The sequence below is a fragment of the Stegastes partitus genome, unplaced genomic scaffold (assembly GCF_000690725.1).
Source record: "Stegastes partitus isolate 25-593 unplaced genomic scaffold, Stegastes_partitus-1.0.2 Scaffold1492, whole genome shotgun sequence".
Classification (NCBI taxonomy): domain Eukaryota; kingdom Metazoa; phylum Chordata; class Actinopteri; family Pomacentridae; genus Stegastes; species Stegastes partitus.
This window is the reverse complement of record NW_007579223.1, coordinates 103,762-124,952: the sequence shown is the minus strand read 5'-3', so window position 1 is coordinate 124,952 and position 21,191 is coordinate 103,762. Positions and strand designations below refer to the sequence as shown.

At 42.4% G+C, this 21,191-nt stretch overlaps 1 protein-coding gene across 2 annotated transcripts in view; it reads right to left on the bottom strand.

Moving 5' to 3' along the window:
• LOC103370865 (cyclin-dependent kinase 17-like) overlaps positions 1-20,466 on the bottom strand; it is a 39,975-nt gene extending 19,509 nt beyond the window's left edge. The window contains exons 1-4 of one of the 2 annotated variants that reach the window (XM_008300035.1): positions 20,187-20,466; positions 14,943-15,103; positions 11,968-12,132; positions 1,691-1,824 (exon numbers count right to left, since the gene is read on the bottom strand). In XM_008300035.1, the coding sequence (XP_008298257.1) occupies positions 1,691-1,824; positions 11,968-12,132; positions 14,943-15,072 (429 nt within the window). In that variant the 5' untranslated portion in view covers positions 15,073-15,103; positions 20,187-20,466. The remainder of the gene's footprint in view (positions 1-1,690; positions 1,825-11,967; positions 12,133-14,942; positions 15,104-20,186) is intronic. The other variant, XM_008300036.1, reaches the window with a different exon arrangement.
• Between the last annotated feature and the right edge of the window lie 725 nt (positions 20,467-21,191).

Sequence of the window (21,191 nt, the reverse complement as noted above, 5' to 3'; positions counted from 1 at the left end):
GTTTTTTTTTTGTCCTCTCCCACCATCATTTTGCCCTCCATCTCTCCTTCACCCTCATCTCTCTTATCATCTCCTGAGCCCCATTCCTCTGCATCTCCCTTTTCTTTGTCATACCAGTAATTATTCCTACATCCATAATTATTCTCTCACCCCAGTATTTTCCTCTCCCACACTGCCCCTCCATCCCTCTCCTCTCTTTCTCTCTGTGGTAAACATGGTCTAAATTAGTCCCTTCCACTGCTCACAGCAGTCAGAGTCAGTGCATCCAGAGGCATTTCCCGTAATACTGCTGCGCTCATCACTCTGCACCTCCTTCAAACGCACTGTCTGACTGAGGCACACACTCAGAGAGATGGGAAAGCAAAGCAACAAATAGCAAATCTGTCTGGTCGGCATTAGTGAAGGTAAAAATCATACAGACATACATTATGTACCTCAAAACCCACCAGCGAGTTCAAGAGGCGTGTTATTTTAAAGAAACATTCCAAAATTCAACCATTCCATCACGGTAAAAACAGGAGAAACTGTCCTATATTTATTCCAATGGTCCTTGGAACTGGAAAATTTAACCACATCGAAACTTGAAATCTTGATATTTCATCAAAACCACTAAACATCTCATTTACAAATTTGCACCAAAAAAACTTTCAGTATCAAAATCCTGTAAAAAAACAAAACATTCTGAATTCCTTATCACAACCGAAAAAACCACGACAGCTTTGACCAACAGTCCAAAACTCCAGGACTATTCAACTAAACTGGGCTCAAGTACAGACTGCGCTTACACAGACAAGTATGAAAACCTATAAAAAATTAGGAAGTAAAATATCTCTATTATGTACACCCATTTTTTTGGAAATTTTTTTGTTGTACATGATTTTTTATTTTTTTATTTTTTGGTTGAAATTCAAATTAGAAGCATTTTTAACTTTTTTATATAGCACAGGAGACAGTTGTGAGTTCGTCTAGCTATGGGTGTTCTGTTTCCACACAGGTGCAGGACTTCATATTGCAGAATGAAACCACAGTGAGTAAAAATGTGACAGGAGCAAGAAAGCATCCAAACACAAAATGGCTTTTTGCTACTTATAGAACCAATTGATACTGGCATAGCACATGTTTTTGGATGTTTAAAATTATATTTCTACTAAAAAGCACATAAACACATACCATAAACAATCCTGATAGAGAATCCATAGAATTTTTTTATTATTATTACATTTAGGCAAATTGCTGTATGTATTGGTGACACTGTATGTAATTCACCTCTATCCTAGTTTGGCATTTCTTGTCTGCAATTTCTTGTTGTTTATCGACCAAGATAGAATAGAATAGAATAGAATAGAACTTTATTGATCCCTTTGGTGGAAACCTCAGGGAAATTGCTGAAGGTTCAAACCAATACCAATATACCATCAAGAAGGCAAAGCTGATATATGGCCCTGTCTAGTGTATCAGCACGGCTCAACAATCTAACACACCTTAAAGTTCTCTACTTAGAATTTTCTATGTAGTGTGTAGTGAATAGTGAAGGAGTACATGTTTTTGCACAGTCTTTGGCATTACTACTGAATCTCAGTGAATAATGTTGTGTACAGGTGTGTTTTCCTCTGGAAAGATGCACTGAGGGCAGTATGCTTGGTGTAAAAGCAGGTGTGTTTGTGTGCAGGTGTGTCCCCGCTTCCAGTACCTCATTAGAGATGCGCCGATGGTGGTTGTTCCTCATGCGGACCCTCACTGGACTCTGGACCTCATCAGAGGACGTCCCAGATGCCTGGTCACTCTCCCCGTCTGAACCCATCTTCACGTTTTCATGGACGATGCCTATAAAACACAAACGTACAGATTTATGCTCAGTCTGTCACTGTATTGTTAAATTTCATCCACCCCTCTCTGTAAACCACAGTAGAGTCCCAATCCCCAGATGATGGATTGTACCACCAGCCATGGAGGGGTGTTAACTGAGTGTGTATAAAATGCCATTGGTAAAATGAGGAAGTCAGAAATCAATATTACCCTGCATGCAATCGGAGCGTTGCCCGTCTCTGCCTGCCACCCCCCACACCTTCATCCGGCCCAGAATCCATCTGATTAATGAGTCACAGTGCAGCAGACAGGACTGCCTCCTTCGATAGTGTGTGGGTCTGTATGTGTGTGAGTAAATGTGGGGGAAGGGTCTCCGTTTGGCTTTCAGCTCTACAGTCTGGGTCATGCTCACACATACAGTATGTGTGAGCATCTGTGTGTGTGTCTGAGGTGGAAACTTTTCCATGAAAGGGGCTAAAATGACGCTTCTAACATTGGTAATATCTTCCCTTACATCATCTACCGTTCACACTGACTACAGCCACCATCAGCAGAAGACGGACAGATAGAGGGGAGATTAGGAGATCGGGGGGAGGTTGGTTTTGGTGGGTAGAAGTGATGAAGTGGAAAGAAAAATAAGTCCCCTGAGTGACTGTGACACCTCAGCCGTGGGATATAACGACTGAGGGCCAGATAGGTAAAGCTATTTATTATAGCGCACTGTCTGCCAGCTGCGAGAACACCTGAGGCTTTTTCTAGGCCATTTGTGTGTGTCCCTTTCATGTAATTAGGGATAGGGTTTGAGAAAGACGAGCTAGTCAACGAACTCTGTCTTCGGGTTAAAAAAGAAAAAAACAAAAGGAATACAGACACAGGGAGCAGTGTATGAGCATAACACAACTGCCTAGCTTTTCAACACAGCTTTATTCATATTTTTTTATAGCCTGTCATTATTTCTCAATTGTTAAGCAGTTCTAAAATAATTCTTTATTTACTATCAGTAAAAAGAGGGCGTGGTTTAAAATGCATCTATGAAGTGTTCATAGTGTGTTCAGTGTTTAAGAAAATACATAGTTATGAAATAAATAATCACAGGAATAAATTGGTGAAAAAAATATGAAAAGGAACACCTTGTTAAGACGTGTTTTTTATTCATCCTTACTTTTAGGATCACACGGGACTTTATAATGTCAACATTTTTAGTTTTTATTCAAAATGATTTTCTCCAATGGCAAATATTTCATTTATTTCATGACAGTGGCGTTGCAAATCACGTGCCACATGCCGTCACCCATTAACCAATGCAACAATAATGACAAAGTAATTCTGAATTAACAAGCTAGAAGATGCGGCTGTAAAAGGGAAAAACAGTTCACAAACAGGCCATTGCCTACTTAGCCAGCTGACGAACAAGGCAGATGTATTTATTCCATAATGACTTATGTATTCTTTTAACTTTTGGATTGTACGTGCATTGGTCCAACATTTTTGTTATGAATGGACAGGATGCCACCTTCTGACTGTGCTTTTCCTAAAATTAAGCAAACTCTGCTCTGAAGTTTGTTAATTTGTTTTTAAATCCTGAATCCTCTAATCAGTGTTTTTGTTATTTTACCAACTTGGCCTTTCACATTTTTATTGTCATTGCCATTGAAAATTTCAATTTGTGCACCTACTTTCTATATTTTATTTCCTTACTCGGCTACATTGTAGACAAGGCCTCTGTACGTCAATGTACTCCAAGTATAAATTATATAATATTAAAAGCAAACTGTATATTTAAAATGTATCAGAGACTTGTATAATGACATAAACAGTCAACTACCTGTATAGATGCCAGCTGATAATTCCAACCTACATCTGCCCAGTCGTCTATCTGTTGACAAAAGCACCATATGCTCATTAGCGTAACCCAACTCAAACACAACCCATCTGTGTAAATGCTTAATACACCACTTCAGAATCATTTAAATCTCCCCGTGGCCTCAAAGCCAGACACGTGGATGCAGGCAATGAATGTACCTTGGTAAGAAAACTGAGCAGTCAGTTGTCATATCAGGAATCAACCCTTACAACCCTGACGGTGAAACATTAAACCCACGGTAACTGACACCAGAGTGAGGAGAAACTGATCCAGGATATCTACATACTGACAGACGCACGCGCTCAGAACGAGTGAGTATCCAGCACTAGTATTATATCACAGGGCTTTCTCGCTTTCTGAGAAGTCCTGATCTTATCTGTTTGTGTAAACAGTCACACAGATGTGGGTAGATGAGACAGGACAACCTGGCTTTGGGAGGAAAATTCCATCACTGGGGACCCAAAACAATATAACACATGCAGTACGTGTATTTGTTTCAGACACCAACTTCTCTAGCACAATTTCTCGCCTTAAAACAAACTCAAAGTTCCCATCAAACAAAACATTACTTTCCAGTCTCCTGCAGGCTCTGTCTGTTCCACTTCTATAATGTGACTGAAAGAGCAGACAGAAAATGTCATGAGCTACCACTGCCTCCCTGTATGAGGCCAGACTGGCCTAGTTAGGGTTGCTGACTCTCTGCTAGTCCGTCTGGAAGAGTGAGTGGTCTACTTTGAGAGGCTATCCTTACCTCACCTAGCTCTGCGTGTGTTCCACTCAGCTGGGAATTCATCTCCAGCAGATGATAACGGGGCCTTGAAAATGATGGAAAAGTCAGTGGAAAGGGTGACAAAAGAAGTGAAGCAAGTCTAAGATTCACTTCATGAGCCCTTCAAAGAGAAGCTACAATATTGGGATTTCTTGTCATAAGCCTTCACTTGACGGGGCCAGACACTGAGTTCACTGGGTTACTGGTAGAATTAATAGTTACTGGCCACATTCACGTCACTCACTGTGGCGTTGGCTTTGAACTGAATCCTTTCGCTTCCCTTTTTTTGCTCTTCAGCCAGGAGTTCTCAAACTCCTTTTAAGCACAGGACAGCATACTGTCTGAATTTGGCCTGAGCAGCAGGAACAGAGATACTGCAGTCATTGTGCTGACAAGCAAATGAATAAAAAATTCAAAAGGAGGACTTCACTTCTCCAAGGAGCTCATGGGATCCCTGTAGATACCAACACACATTGCTCTGGGCTAACACGCCGCATCTCTCATCTTTAAACCGGCAACATGAAAGAAAGCAGATTTTGATGTATAATAAGTTTAGATGTTCAAATTTGTAGGATCAGCACATTCTGAGAGAAAGCTACTTGCATAAAGTCACGTCTTTGTACAGAACAAAACCTCAGTTTCATGTCCCACAGAGTAAAATCAACAGACATATCATATGTGGTAAACCAAAGGGAACACAACTATTCTAAGGCTTTACTGGCACAGGTATGTAGTTACTTACATCTCATCTACATAGTGTCAGAAAAACCTGATCAGTATATTCTTGGACATCGACTTAAAATGTAGCATCAAAAAATAGACGAACTTGAGGATATATGATGACAGACTCACCAATACGGTTTCCTGGAGGACGGCATGAGTCCAGCACCCGAAGCATACGGAAAGGTGACAGCCTCAGTGGCGTGTCTCTCTCCCCCATTCTTATCCCCTCTCCCACTCTAGCCTCCCCCATCCTAGAGTCTCCCGCCCTGGGAGCACGAGCAGGGCACCCTTGGGGGTTGTCTGACATATCCATTGTTCCAAAAGATTCAAAGCACTGACATTTGAAAGTGCATCTAAAAATTCAAAAATGCATTCAACAAAGAAAAGACAACAAAAAAAAAAAGTCCAGGCCTTTTCAAAAAAGTTGAGGTCACTTCAGTTCAGTCTTCAGGTGTCTAATCACCCAGGCCGGTTTAAGGAGCTGTAGCCGATCAAGGGTTCAAGCTTTCTGGGGAAAAAATAAAAATAAAAAAATAAATCACATCCTCAAGCTCTCACCGCACTGCCAGAAGAGCCCCATGCAGTAGAGAACAGGTCTTACATTGCGAGGATAGTGCAGACTGCACAGGCACACTAATCACAATGCAACAACTCCCTCGGCTGCTACTCCACTTTAACACTCTCCCTCTCTTCCTGTGTGTTTTTTTCTGTAGACGCTCCCTCTCTCCACCTCTCCTTCTTTCTCACTCTTTTCCTCTCTGCAGTCACACTCTGCTTGCTGACTAAGGAAGGTCAAACACCGTGCAGGTAGGAAAAATGCTGCAGAGACAGTCCAGTGCGTGAGCGAAAAGACTGTTACAGTCTGTCACTTAGAATAACAGGTGTTCTCTGTCTTCATCTGTATAATCCAGACACAAAACATGTGCAAAGGCTCGCAATATGCTTCACTTACAGTTCCCAGCGAGAAAAACACTTTCAATCTCTGGGGTTCAACTATTGGACCCAATCGTCCTCCAGATCTTCCCTTTACCTTTATCTCCTGTCCCTATTTCATTTGCAATTCCAGTTTACTCTTTTTCCTGATGTTTTTTCTCCTTCCCAGTCAGATGTCTTCCCTTTGTCCTCCTTGTTCTTGCACAGTTATTTCAGCACACCACTCTATTCAGGCTGTTGTGCTGCTCTCCTCCTTTCCACTCCCCTCTCTCGATTACTCTCTCCTTGCCTCTGGCGCCCCTACCAGAGCTTTCAGTGTCGTTAGTCCTCCTGCTCTCTCCCGCTCCCTCCCCTCACCTTGCTATTACTCCCCTCCCTCTCATGTGATAGCAATCTCTCTCTCTCTCCCCCTCCTTCTGTCTATCTCTCCCTCCCTCGTTCCTCCCATCTCTGTCTGGGTCCAGAGATGGTGTTGAATATCAGTGCGATCATCCTGTCTTTCTATTCACGAGACGATGACAACATTTTCTGCCTGATCAGCCTCTTGCTTACACTTGGTTCTATTCGTCTTCTCTTTCTCGTGCTCCTTCCCTCCTTGCCAGCCTCTGCCTCCTTGTCCTTATCATTCTGCGGCGCAAAATGAAAAAAAAAAAAAAGAAACCCAGAGGCTTCTGAGTGACGCCTCTGGCATCCTAGCTCCCCCACTTCTCTATTTTCACCACTCTCCTCTACCTCTTTCTCCCTCTGCCCTTCCCCATGGACATGAAGCACAGGCCATTACTCATGTTCAACCCAGGCACTGATACACACACACACACACACACATGCCACTGCACATACAGTTACTGTTAGTTATCCATGCAAAGACAACTCACACAGTCAGCTCTGTCTCCCACACCTGTAGAACATACACACGATGCACATTTACATTAGCGGGATGCAAAAGCAGTCATCCTGAGCAACCCACTTGAAAATGTCAAAGTAAAATCTGCAGTATTGGCTTTGACAGAACCACCAGCATCAAGATGTAGTTTTCTGCAATGTACAGTGAAATCAACATGCCTAATTAAATAAAACTACTTATTTTAATCTTATATTTTTTCCTTCACTGAGAGATGCTTCTTAAATGTAAAGCATTTGGCGTTGGTTTTGTTACATATATTATAACGGTGAATAATGTTTTCTTGGTAATAACCTTCAGTGGAAAGTACATTTATCCAAGTAATGCACTAAAGTACAGTTTTGAGGCACTAGCATTTTACTTTACTCCATTTTGTTAGTTTGTACTTCAAGTACATTTCAGAGAGATCGTACTTTTTACTTGACTGTATTTATTCAGCATTGATAGTTACTGGTTATTTTTTTGGAATTGGGGTTTAAACTGCTCACATACATTAAAAAAATGTGTTGAAAATATAAAACATGCTTTTTTCATAGAATAAAACAGAAAACATTGTATTAAATCCACATCAGGTAACTGCTGTTTACATGTTTATGCATCAATTATAGGCAGATAAACTCTACTAAAGTGATGGTGGCCATTCTGCATAATGAATGCGTACAGTACATTTTTATTATGTTAATACTTTTGCACTTTTACTGAATGAACATTTAAAATTTTCAATGCACAACTCTTCTTCTCTGCATTTTTTTCCTTCCTCGTCTGGTTGCCAGTCAATGGAACAGCTGACCTTGCCACCATAGAAACAAAGATCAAAAGAAGTATTTAAAAGACATGAATGTGTTGAATGGCAACTGCATGCAAATGTCAGCAAGATAAAGTATTAAATGTCCTCTTTCCTCATAATATTCTCAAGGATTAACACTTGAAAAAGCTTTTCCTCAAACGTTTCCAACTATTGTGAGATAGAATCCCACCTCTTCCCTCATGTCAATAACCAAGGTGGCCTGTAAACCTTCACTAACAAAACACAGTAAGACTCGCACACCCTACATGTCAACAATGACGCTCTTAATTGTAAGACTACATGCACAAACACAAAACCCTAACTGGGATAGTGTATACTTAACACATCCTGAAAGCATTTTTAATCTGGGTAGTTGTGGAATGCGTTCAAATAACGATTTGTCAGGAATATAGGTATAACTAAACCTATGTGAGATGTATTTAAGACTGCTTTATTTGGGCCCATAGCTACCTTCAGGTAGATTCAAGTAGAGAGTAATGGTCATCTACAGTGCATTGACAGACACGTATTGATGTGAAGTGATGAATCCCTGGGCTTCACGCTGCTTAAAACGTCAAGGACAAAAGCTTGCCACTCAGCCCTCCACCCATCACTGTCTCCCCACATCTTTATATTCACAAGTGCAGCTGTATACATGGAAGATTTCTCTCTTGCTCTGCAGTCATCTCCACATAGCTGTTCTCTCCCCTCAAGGTCTCATTCCTTGACATTTTCTCTTGTCGCCCTGTTTTAAATGTCTTCAGTGGCAAATTTGCTTGACCACATTTGTTTCCATTCAAAGCATAGTGTTTTCTTTCTTTTACCATAAATACCACACTGTGCTTACAGGACTAGTGAGACAATAAAAAAAAATCAAAGTGCATATAGCATCCCAGAGGAACGCGCACGCAAAGAGAAACACAATCACAAGGCGGGGGGCTGGGAGACTTTAGACTGCAGTAATTACCTCTAAACCTTTTATCTGCATCTAAGGAATCTTATTATTCAATTACTGGGACCAGAGTGCTGCTACTGTAAGCTACCGGCTCTGTTTATGCTGTTCCCAAACATCTCACCCCCACGCCTCACTTCTGTGGCATATAGCTCTGAAAATCACCAGCATTTGTGAGCAGCATCTCCCTTTAGCCTCGAGCGTAAGCCAGCGAAACAGCAAGTCGCCCTAACACACACATAAAAAGCTTATAAGACCAACTACATAAAAGGAGTCCACTCCATTGTTCTTATAAATCCAATCCGGGAGTGAGCAAATGGATGGCTGAGAGTGTAGGGAGTGAGGGAGAGGGCTACAGCGATTAATGCAGTGTTAATGCATTACATTAAATCCCTGGCACAGACAAGGTCTCTCATGGTGTACAATGCACAAGGAGAGATAAGGAGGGTCTGAAAAGCTTACCATCTTTCATCTTCACCTCATTCTGGTTTTAATCTGGAGGTTAAATATAGTATTTTGATATATGCAAAGAGAAAGAGGCAGACACCGAGACAGAGGGGAGAAAAGAAGGAGAGGAGACATCTGTGATGGTATCGAAAATAGCAGCCAGCGACGGGTTTCGACTAGAGTAGGCAGCTTTCAGCAGTGTTCTTGTTCTCAGTAAAGCAGACAGGAGGTCCAGCTAATCCTCAACAGTGTAACTACAGATAGTCAAAGAGAGAGAGAGAGAGAGAGAGAGAGAGAGAGCGAGAGAGAGATGAGGTAGTGGTGAAAAGCAAAAATGAAAAGTGCAGTGCTCATCTTTCCTGACTGTAAGTACAGTGTGGTGGGAGTGGGTGTTGGCCCAGTGAGCAACAGATGACTCACAAACCTGTAATATCTTCCGGGGCTCTGGTTACCGGCCAAACACCTCGAACACATAACCCCGCACACAAGCCCAATTACTCAGATTAATAGCGTAGTTAACTGAATACTCATATGCATAAATAGAGCCAGTTAGAACAACATGGAGGGAGACGGCGAGAGACAGAGAAAGGGTGGGTAATCTCCTTAGTGCAGCAGGAAAGAGAGATTGCATCATCATGTTGCTCTATTAAAGGGTGCAACGTGCCCCGACTGCTGAGTGGCACACCGTGAGTCAGCGAGACCAACCGGTGGGAAACACACTCATACCCACACACGCAGCGACACAGCGTACCTTTTAACATTTCAAACTACGCGTTATCAAGATTTTAATAGTAGGGTCGCATCTATTCTAGGTTCTGAGTCAAGCTGTGTCCTTTTGGGGGCTTTTCAGAGCGCAGAGGCAGCTGCCGATTTCACAGAATGAAGTCACTCTGCCAGACCAAGCAACAATCTGTGGCCTTAAGCTTGGTGCGTACACACTATTCTACATATTACCGGATGTTCATCGTTACAGCTACATAAACCATTGCAGTTTATTTGAATTACAAAATAATCCACTTAAATAAATTATGTGATATTTATACAGGACTTTCTATATTCCCACACTATTCTCATATACAGTACACTACAAATGACTTTAAATGTAAATATTAATCTGTGTCAGTATGCTCTGTAGATGTAATTGTCACAAACTGGCTCAAAGAAAGTCACAAATAAAGAGTCCATGCAAGAGATTTACCAAAATCAAATGAAATTAAACCTAACTAGCATGAAACAATATAATGTGGAAAAAATTAATTCTAGTATAGGTGCCAAAACTAAGACACCATATCAGCAACAGTACCAAAAACAGTAAGCCACATCCATCCTCACTCTGCAGTATCTTTTACTTCCCCGGAAATAATTTAAGGTTTATCCAAATATACTTATCACATTTCCAGGTAGCAGGATTGCAACGAACTGTAAGCTCCTGTTATAAGACTGGTCTTCCTTCGCTAGAGTTCAGTGGATGCAAAGAGTCTCATTATGGTCTGTCTGCAGTTCACTCAAGGGATACACAGCACAAAGCCAATATGACTCCTGAAGGAGCCATTGTGAAACACTCTCCTACCACTCCGTCTGTAGTTCCCCCCCGCCCCCACCTTCATCCATACTTTTCATTTCTTCCTCTCTCATGCTCAGTCCCTCATAAATCAATCTCCCACCGCTTTCTAAACTCCGTTTCATCCGAAACCGATCTCCAGCATCATCATCTTCAGTTCCTCTCTCTCCATCCATCCTTGACTCTCCCTCCCTCAGTGCGATCTGCCCTACTGCTCCTGATATAAGCCGTTCTGCCACAGTGGGAAATGAGATTACTGGGATCCATATAGCCACAGACCACATTACATAATGCAGACAGAAGGAAAAAGTAATTGTGTGAGCACGTGAGCGTTGTGAGCATGTGCATGTATGTGTGTGTGTGTGTGTTTGTGTATGTTGGATTAAGGTCATTAGAGATTTATCCTTTCACATTCATAGTGAGCATCGGCAGAATAGCCAGGTTGTGTCAGTAAATACGGTTTCAGTCAGTGAAAGCCCACTTAGATGCGCGCACAGAAACACAAGCACGCATGCATATATACACATCCCCCTTATGGTAAGCAAAATTGACATCATTGGCAACTACATGACATCAGTGTGTATGTTTTCCACCCAGAGGTGGCAGTATTGCTCAAGCCTAATATCCTGTTCTGGTTGAGACATATATTCAAGTAACCAAATGCACTACTGAATATTAAGCAAATCTTAAGAAATTCAAAGACAGAGAGATACAAAAGAGTTGTGTTTACTGAATAATTGACACACACAAGCAGCAGAAAATGTTATAACAGAGACAAATGACAAAGTCTCAGAATGAAACTGAAAACAGTTGGATGAGTCGTCTATGTGAGGGATTGTGTTTGTTTTGCTCAAGAGTCTTTAGCCGGAAGTAGTCATAAAATAGTCCACTTCAAGTCCCTCAAGTTTTGCTTGAGTAAGTACTTTAGCACTAGTAGCAAAATGTAATCACTGGCCCTGCTGTGTTAGATTATGTTATTAGATTTTTCTGACTTGCATTATTGTGCGTGCAATAGTTGTGTTGTAGCTGGTTGCAGGAAAGGTCATTTATAGGTATGTTAAGTGCTACATAGAGTTGAATACGTTCTAAACAGATCAAAAGGCCTTTAATAGCGTACAAAGCAGCACAAAATGGAATAATCAGTACCTTGAAATGTTCCTTGTTGCTTATGAGTGTGTCCAAGTGTCTATATGTGTGTGTGTGTGTGTGTGTGTTTGTGTGTACCCAGAGATCCAGTCCTGTGCAGGCTCAGGAAGGCTCTGTCTCTTTCCAGCCCCCCACCCGGCTCTCTGCGCAGGGCGGTGCGGCCCAGATGACCGGCATACTGACGCAGGAAGGAGGGAGCGCTATGGGAGGCAGGGGGGTGCACAGCGCACACCACCATGGGCTCTGAGATACACAACGCAGACGGACAGCCGGGGAGAGGGGAGAAAACGAAGGCAGACAAGAAGAGAGTGGCAGAGAGTGCAAGAAAGAGTAGAGGTGGGGAAAAAAAAAAACTCAGAAGGGCAGCAATTCGACAGAAAACAAAAAGAGGTCGGGGTGAAAACCAGAAAAAAACAAACGTGAGAATAAAAAGAAAAGGGGAGAAAAAGAGGGAGAAAAAGTTGAGGAATAGCAGAGGAGAGGGAGCAGTAAAATAAAAAGGGGCCAGATGACAAGAATTGCAGGAGGGGATTGGAGAAAAAGGGAAAAGAGAAAAAAAGACGACACAAGGTCACATGGAGACCAGACACAAGAGAGGTAGCAGAACATGTAGGAACAGTACAATATGTAGTGGTGATAGATAAAAAGGTGAGGATGCAAACAGTTGCTGTATTCATGTTAGAAGAGGAAACAGTAGGAACACAGTACTAAGAATTGGAATAACAAGTGTATGAGGCGTGAGGCATGCATAGTGGCAATTATGTTGAGTCACAGACTGATAACGACTGCTTACGAACAACAAGATAGTGAGAAAGGCAGACATTAAGACACACGAAAAACGAGCAGACGCACCGTAGGAAGCAGGTCATGGAGGTATGGGAGCTATCAAGTCTCTGATGGCAGGACTGCAATAGATATTTAGCTAACTGTAGTCAAGAAAACAAGTGTCTAGAGGTCAAATTTATACTTGTGGATAAACACCTGCTTCTTCGGTTATTTTAAAGCTAAATACTTCAACCTAAGCTCTCATAAATGTGCAGAACAGCCTGTCAGCCGGCGTGTCCTTCTTTTACATTCATTAGTATTAATTAAACCTTTTTTTGTACAATGTGAGTGGGAGCCCACATGTCACATCTCCTTTTTGATAATGCCCTTTTCATCCACATTGCACTTGAAATTCCACCGCGATCACCAAGCCTTTTTCATGTTCCCCTCAATTCCTCACATAATTCCCTTCCAGTAAAACCAGTCTAAGCCCTCCAAGATAACAGTGGAAGAAGCGATATGAGGTCAGCAGCAGCCTCGACATTACTTTCTCATTAGCACTTTGAAAAATGTGAGAATTATATTTTACCGCTCTTTTGCACAGTCTGACTAATATTTATAGAGATGTGTGTGTGTGTGTGTGTGTGGGGAGGTGATATAGCAAGAAGGGAACAGCAAGAGAAGATGGCAATGTAGAGCAGTTGTTAAAGTTTAATGTCCCTCTCCTCATCCTCTACATCACTTCCTCCATCCCACTCCTTTCTCCCTCACTTGCTGCCTGCGCTCTCTGGAAATGAACTGACGTCGCTTATGCTATTAAAGACAAAAGAGAGGGTTGTAAAAATAGAAGGAAGAACAGAGAGATGGCAGTGGGGGAAATTAATCAGATAGAGGTATGGATGTTGCAGCCCGAGAGCTGAAAAAGCAGAACAAACATCACCCCTCCTTATAGCCAAACTGCAAAAGCAGCTAAGATAGTACAACAATATTTGAACACTGAGGCTTTTCGTGTTTTCTCTTGTTTTTTTTTGAGTGAAAATCACCTGCTGAAGCTGAGGCAACGGCATGTTCTGACCTGGTTTCTGCCTGGTGCCAGAATATGACGCAGACACACACAAAGACAATCACATGCACACCTTGTCTGGGTTTGAGGTCTCTGATTTTTCCAAAGTGGAACCTGCAATCCCGGAAGATGTCCAGCAGATGGCAACCAGGGTTTCTGAGCATGACATTGCTTTTCACCCTTTATATGAGCAGCTAAGACATTTTGTTTGTGTGAATAATACAAAAAAAGCTTTTCGAAGTCACATGCACGTCCATCTTACTGTGCCTTTCAGTCTTGACGATTAAGTAATGAAGTGTAGTGAACAGTGAAGTTAGTTGTGATGAAGCTGATGATGATGTAAAGAAGACGGTAGTTAGAATGGCTCTGGTGGGTGAAAAAAGCATGTCTGTGTGCTTTTGTGAGAGTACTGGAAAAAAATACCATGACACACAGGTTTCTGAAACAAGGGCAAATAGTGTTTATGGGTTACTTGCAATAAAAACACATTATCTCAGTTCTGGATCAGTGTAAATGAAGGACATAAAAGAGTGGAGGAGAAATGTGGTATCTGCTGCCACACGTTTGCAAACTAACCCTCATGTATCACTTACAATAATCCAAAAATATGTTGTTGTTTTTTTGTTTGTTTTTTTACCATTTTCACCGTTAAAAAAAAAAAAGTGATGTAATGCTTCTTCATGTACTGAAACAGCTCCAAATGAAGTTGTAAGGTCTTTAACTGTGAGAGAACATGAGCAACTGCTCTTCAATAACTGCTCTTGTGAGGTGAAATACTAGTCATAACAGATGCTGGAGTCAAACTAATCACTGTGTGACTCCCGAGAGGGTTGTGGAGGTGACACAATTACTCTTCATCATCATGACAACACATGCTACCTTGCTACCATTTTTAAAGCTTCTTCTGTTACCTGCATGTTATTTTGTATGTTATTTTTCTTACTTTTCTTAAATGTAACATATGAGTTACTGGATTTTCCCAAGGGGATAAATAAGGTATCTATCTATCTATCTATCTATCTATCTATACAGTATATTGCCACAGTGCAGATGGTGTAGTATAAATTAATACGACACATTCTATTCACATAGAAGACAATTTAGGTTGGTTTTTGAGCTGTGAATTTTGAAGTAGGCCACCTCACGCCTACAATATGCCTAAATGACGGCATCCGCTTGGGTGCTTGTGAATACGTGTGCGTGCGTGCATTTGTTCATGTCTCACCGTTGTCCCTGGCTGTGGATGGCTCATCCAGCGCCATCTGTTCTGCGAGTTCGGACAGAGAGTCATCGACGGGCCGAGCGCTGCGTAGAGACATGGACAGTCTCCGTTTTATTATCTTCATCCTGTCCATCTTCTCAGTCGCACCACTGGGGCCCACGGGCCTAAAGGGGAACCAGCAACATCATCATTACCATCAAAAGCACCACCTGCATCTCCAACATCATAATCGTGGCCATTGTTGTCATTACAGCCAGTGACTACTGCAGTGCAGCCTCTGCGCATTTTCTGCAGTTCTTTGGGCTCCCAATGATTGTGTTTGCTCACGCAGCGTGTGTTCTCATTGTTATGTATCCCAAGTGCAAACATTGCAAAATAAAAGACAAAGAATGAGAGAGAGACAAACCCAGAGAGGCAGAGAGAAAGAGAACAACAAACAAAAATGTACAAAAAAAACATGTAAATGGCTGACTATGCAGCTCCCCAGAGGTTTCAGACAAGAGCACCTGTCCCTGATGAGCTGTGATTGACATGCATTTCACTGGTGGTATCCATAATAAATTCATGGAATAAAAATTTCCCAATGTAAGAAAAAAAAACAAAACATGGCAGACAAATTATCATGAGACACAAGAATAAAGTTCATATGTATAATCTATTTATGGCTCTACAGCGGTCCATTCGAAAGCAATGTTCCTGTGACAACAAGCACACAACTCCGATGGAAAGCGAGCTTCAGGTGCTGTACAGCAGAAAGGCAGGAGAGAGCACCATGCCACCGTTAAAATAAAGGGGGAAGAAGCATATTGTTATCCTAGCAAAGTGCTCGGTATATTCGCTGGTGACCCAACTGTGAGCACTGTGTGTTTGTGTTTGTATACCTCTTAGCGTCAGTAAGCTTTCAAAGTTATATATTGTTGAGAGTGCCCCTCAGCAGACATTTAATATCTGGTTTATAAGAGTATGTACAGTATACGTGTCGTTGCATGTGTGTATTTTTGTGTGTGGAAGTCACTTTGTTCGTCTACTCTCTGCTTCACTGGCCTGAAGGTAGAGGCGGTATGGCGGAGTATTTCTGTTTCCCTTCCACTTCCTGCTCCTTCTATCTAGCCCATAAGGGCTTGGGAGCTGACACGCACGAGCACACACACCGACACACACAAATACACACTGCACCCGCTGCCTTTCTCTTTGTGTCCAACCTTGGAGGCTTCAACAAAAGCCATTCATCCTTTCAGGCTCTCAGTCTTTCAGGCCTATTAGAGACAACCAGCGCTCTGAGGGAATTCAAACATCCTCGCTACAGACAACTGGCTTTTTTCACCAAAAGATGTGCTTAGAAGACCATTTATTGCTATGAGCGTCGCATCTGACAGTTTACATGAGCCCAGTTGGATGTGGTCTGCACCTCAGCTAAATGGGTATGTCTGACATGAGAGAAAAAAAAAAAATAAAAAAAGTTGAAGAAGGGAACAAAAGAGCCAAAAGAAAGCTGCTCACATGTATTTCATATCATCCAGCTACATGGATTATCAATCTCCCTCCCCCCTCATTTGCATGTTTTCCCAGAGTTCATTAGAGAATCAGCCAGCTTGGACAAGAAAATTGGGTCCTCTTCATGCACAAATCGTCCACAAATTTTCAGAAATAAGTGAGTCGCATAATGAAGAAACGGCTGATTTATGACACCCTGCTTATTACCCAGATAAATACACAGCAATGTTATCACTAACCCACACTTGGACCAGCGTCCAGGCATGCATGCATGCACACACACACGTAGACACATATTAATAACTAATTTCACAGTCTTCATCTTATCTGTGTTGAATTAGCATGAGCAGTTAGGGGAAATCTCATTTCCCAGCGGGTTATTGAGAGAACCACTTCAAGATACGATTGCGTATTGTATATGTATATATATACAGACTTATGGTTGTATTTATACTGGGACAAAATAAAGGTTAGTGTCTGTGATAAACATCTCCACACAAAAAAAGCAAACAGCATTCATTTTGTTTAACTTTTGTTCATGAAATACCAAGAATATCCATTAATGTTTAGCTTGATCTTTTCTTTTATCTGCATTAAATAGCCTTCGATTACAATTTTAGCCCCATTTTTGTGGTATAATAACATTTCTGTATGTTTAAATCTTTGCTGCAAAACTACAATCTGAGCTTTGTGTAGAAAAATTAGGGGCTATGCTGCATTCGGTAACAAATTTTAATGTTTAGGGAAGATATACGACATTTCAATGTGTATATATGTGTTGGTCACAAAAAACAAAAAAGTTGAAGGAAAAATGAAGTGCTATCAATGTCCACTGGATACTGGGCCTTGTCTAGTGCAGATGGACGTGGCAGTGTGAAGAGCTTCAGTGAGTGGGACGAGGCATGTGGCTCCAGGCAACAGCATGCGCGGGCCAAACTCACCAGACACCTGGCAAACCACAAACAACTCAGATACATAACTCCTACTAAACGGAGGGACACACTCCAAACGACAGAGGCTCAACTCGCTCCCCACGACATTCAAAGGCAGCACTTGTGTTGTTTCGACTGTGTTTGAAAGCAACACGGTGCACGAATTCACGCACATCAGAACACGAGCTGCGTAATAAAACAAACAGAACAGAGCAAAGGTTAGTGGGGTGACTGATACACAGGAGCAAAGGAATAACAAGTCATTCTTCTGTCTGTTAGCAGCTGGTGAGCATGTGCTCGTGTGTTCCCACATGTTTGGGGTGGTTGCACAGTTGTGGTAGCTTGGAGGTGAGGTGAACTGACACACCCCTGAGGAGGACAGAAGAGGAACACAGTCTGATTTATTCAAGACACACACCATTTAGGTTGCTAGGCTACAGGCCCTGGCTGGAACCGCAGTTTCTGTCTCTGAGGTGAAGTGAAGAAGAAGAAAAAGAAAGGAGATAGATAGAGGCGAAAGGCTGAGAATAAAACAATTCACATCTCTCTGTACTCGCCACTCATGCACACACACACACAGACACTCTCTCACACATGCTCATGTCAGCTTCAGAAACTTCCAGCCCTCCAGTTATTGGGACACCGCAGAGCACTGCATCATGCAATCCTTGCCAGCCTGGCTCTGGGATTCCACTTCCAGCTAAGCCTCTGAATGGAAGCGAGGACCTAAGCCTGCAGAATCTATGTGCCATCCACACTCATTAGTAAGCTGCATATATGACACAGTCGCATCCAAACAAGACACACAAATGCCTTTTGGGTCTCGTTTTGTTTCAGCCATATTATCTTACGACCTATGCCTCTCTTTCTTTCCTTTTCATTAAAAACAAACGAGTATTATTCTGCCATTCGGTGACACATATAACTCATACGCATGCATGCACACACATGCAATGTGGCAGAGTGGAACGGGCACTCAGTGGCACTCCAAACGCTGCTTTTGCGCAGCGGCCTGAGGATGCATGAGTAATGCACAAATCTGCCCAACTACAGAATCCTACACACATCCACACAAAAACACATAAATAGATAACCCAAACAACAGTCTATTCTCCTGACAAGCCCAGTGGCTTCCCCTCTGCATCCCTTCCATCACTTAACCTAAATCTCCAGAGTAAGATGAAGAGAAAAAATCATCTTGGAAGAAGATGAGCACAAGCAAACTTAAAAAAAAAACTAAATCACACATAGCAAAAAAAAAAAAAAAAAACTAGGGAAATAATCTGAAATGCCATTTTCATCCACAAGAGGACGGAGAATAGGGTCTGATTCTATGATTGTTGGCAGATCTGGATCACAGGGATCACACCGAGCATAGAAAGATCTGTACAACTTAACATGAGCCTGGGTGCAATAGCATTTAATAAGCATAGTTCTCCGACGTCTATACGGCAGATGTATGTAAAACCTGCAATTGGAAAAATCAAACTGCAGTACAGTGCAATGACCTGTGCCCCACTGTTACTTATTACTTCACACAAAACTTAGAAACATGCTGGCTAATACATTACATTATACATGCAGCTGGAAAAGAAACTTTTGTCTAATAATGACACCACATTGTTTTTAATATCATCTTGACATAAATCCATGGAAAGTTTGCAGCATACGAATAATTGGGAAGCCAAAATTTCATTTTTTTGTCAGTATTACTATTATTATTATTATCATTATTATAATTGATTGTCAAAATGCTGCTGTACAATAGCTTTAAACCTCAGTGAGGCCCTTTTCTGGGTAAAAATTACAATATTTGACCTCAGAATGGTGTACAGCTGGGTGACAGTAAAATAAGGCTTCTAAATACTGTTAATTGCAATCTAGAGGTATAAGACAGGTAAAACACACGGGTACAGCACTGGGTTATAGCTGTTCTGGGATCATTAGAGTGTTTTTTCAGCAGAGGTGCATTGCAAGGGCACAAGAACTGATGGGATGTTTTTCCAATCTGGACATCCCACATTGAGATGGACATAAATAATTTAGCGGCAAATGATACTCCCAACACGCTGCTGAGAAATGAAACGTTCACAGACATGGGTTCAACATTAATTGTTCAACCCATGTCCACGGGAGAACCACTGCAGAACCGCAGCACCGGACTTGGCACATTGGCGGACGAGCGAAGCGTCCTGCAAACGACACAAACCCAAGTGACCGCCGGGCAGGACGAACACAAAGCGGGCAAGCGAGCGGATAAACCCCGGGGACACGAACCGAACGCGCAGCGCTTCGTGTCGGGGCCTGGCTGGCGGAGATTTCCTCTCTACCTTCCAGGCCTTTTGCGTTTTCGGTCAGTTCCTCTCTCCCCGTGTTTTCCTGACGCAAGTATCCGGGAGGAGGAGAGTCAGGCAGGGCAGGGAAAAAGTTGCACAGCCGCCCGGCCGGCGCACAAACTCTGTGGAAATAGCGCTGGGGTTAATCCCCGCCACTGGATGTTTGGGTTTTTTGTCGCCAGAATCGTTGCGAAATTTCAAATCCACCGCTCTGTTGGGAGTTAAATACGCTCGGACCGTGGCGCTAGGATCGCCATTTATCGTCACTTTAGTGGTCCTAATGCGATTTCTGCAGGGGATCGGTGACGAGTGCCAAAGTGTCCACATCGGGACGCACACTTACGCAGTCAAAATCATTCAAATGCTTCTGATTTAACAAGTCGAGTCCACCTGCAATGTCAGGTGATAGGACAGCCGTGTGTGCCCAATATCCCAACATTGTCAATACGGAATCGAAACGAGTGAGCGATATAAACAACACTGACCTGCTTGCGTTCCTGCTGCAGGAGACTATTGTTCCACTTGTGTATGGTAATCCAGGCAGCACGCCGGGGATCCACTGCGACAAGTTCCTCCAATAACTTTGCTGTTAAATACACCAAAATTGCCAGTTAACCCCCGTCGGATAATTCCTACCCCAGCGTCACACGGCGTGCCGCAGTGTCCCGTCGCCAGAATAAGCGCATCGCGGACGCGTAATAAGTCATTATTCGTGTGTTAACTTTCGCTCAAGAACGGCACCGTCCCGTCCGGTGATGATCAGCCATATCGCTGATGCTGGATCCCAAGTGGAAGCGGTGGCGTGATCCCGGAAAACACCGCAAGGGGTGTGCGTGTGCCTGTGAGAATGTTCTGTGCGCATCAGAGCCTTTAACATTAACTCCCCCCCTCCAGCTCCAACAGTCTCTCCAAGTAAAAAAGAAAAAAAAAAAAAAAAGGGGGAGGTCAAATAGATTAATTTCGGGGGGCACTGTCACCAGGGAAATTAGCCTTCATTATCCGAAGCTCCATTCAAATCTAAATATGCACCTCAGAGAAAAATTCCTGGTGAATAATGCATGGGAATTATGGAAATCCAAACTGTATAATGCACTGCTGCTTAGTTGGCATCAACATGGATGAAAAACACAGTAATTGCCAAGTTGTGCTGTGAGGTTTAAATTCCCACTGATGCACACATGAGTTAGAATGTGCAGGCCCAGATTTCACAGAAGTCTTAACTATTTTAAGTTTGGTTCAGAAACAAGCATGTGGCTATGAGGTATGATGTTCACATGACCAGCCTGGAGTGCTTTTTAACTCATACATAAGTAAGAAGCTAAATTATAGCCCATTTTTATAAGGGGATCTCCTGGATCCCCCAGCAATTACGTCGACAATCACAGATGACACAGCAAACACAGTTGGTGAAGTACAAGTCTGCCTGCTGGCCTTCATCGCCACCATGTGGTTTATTCAGCAACCGATTTCATTCACAGGCCAAATTCATT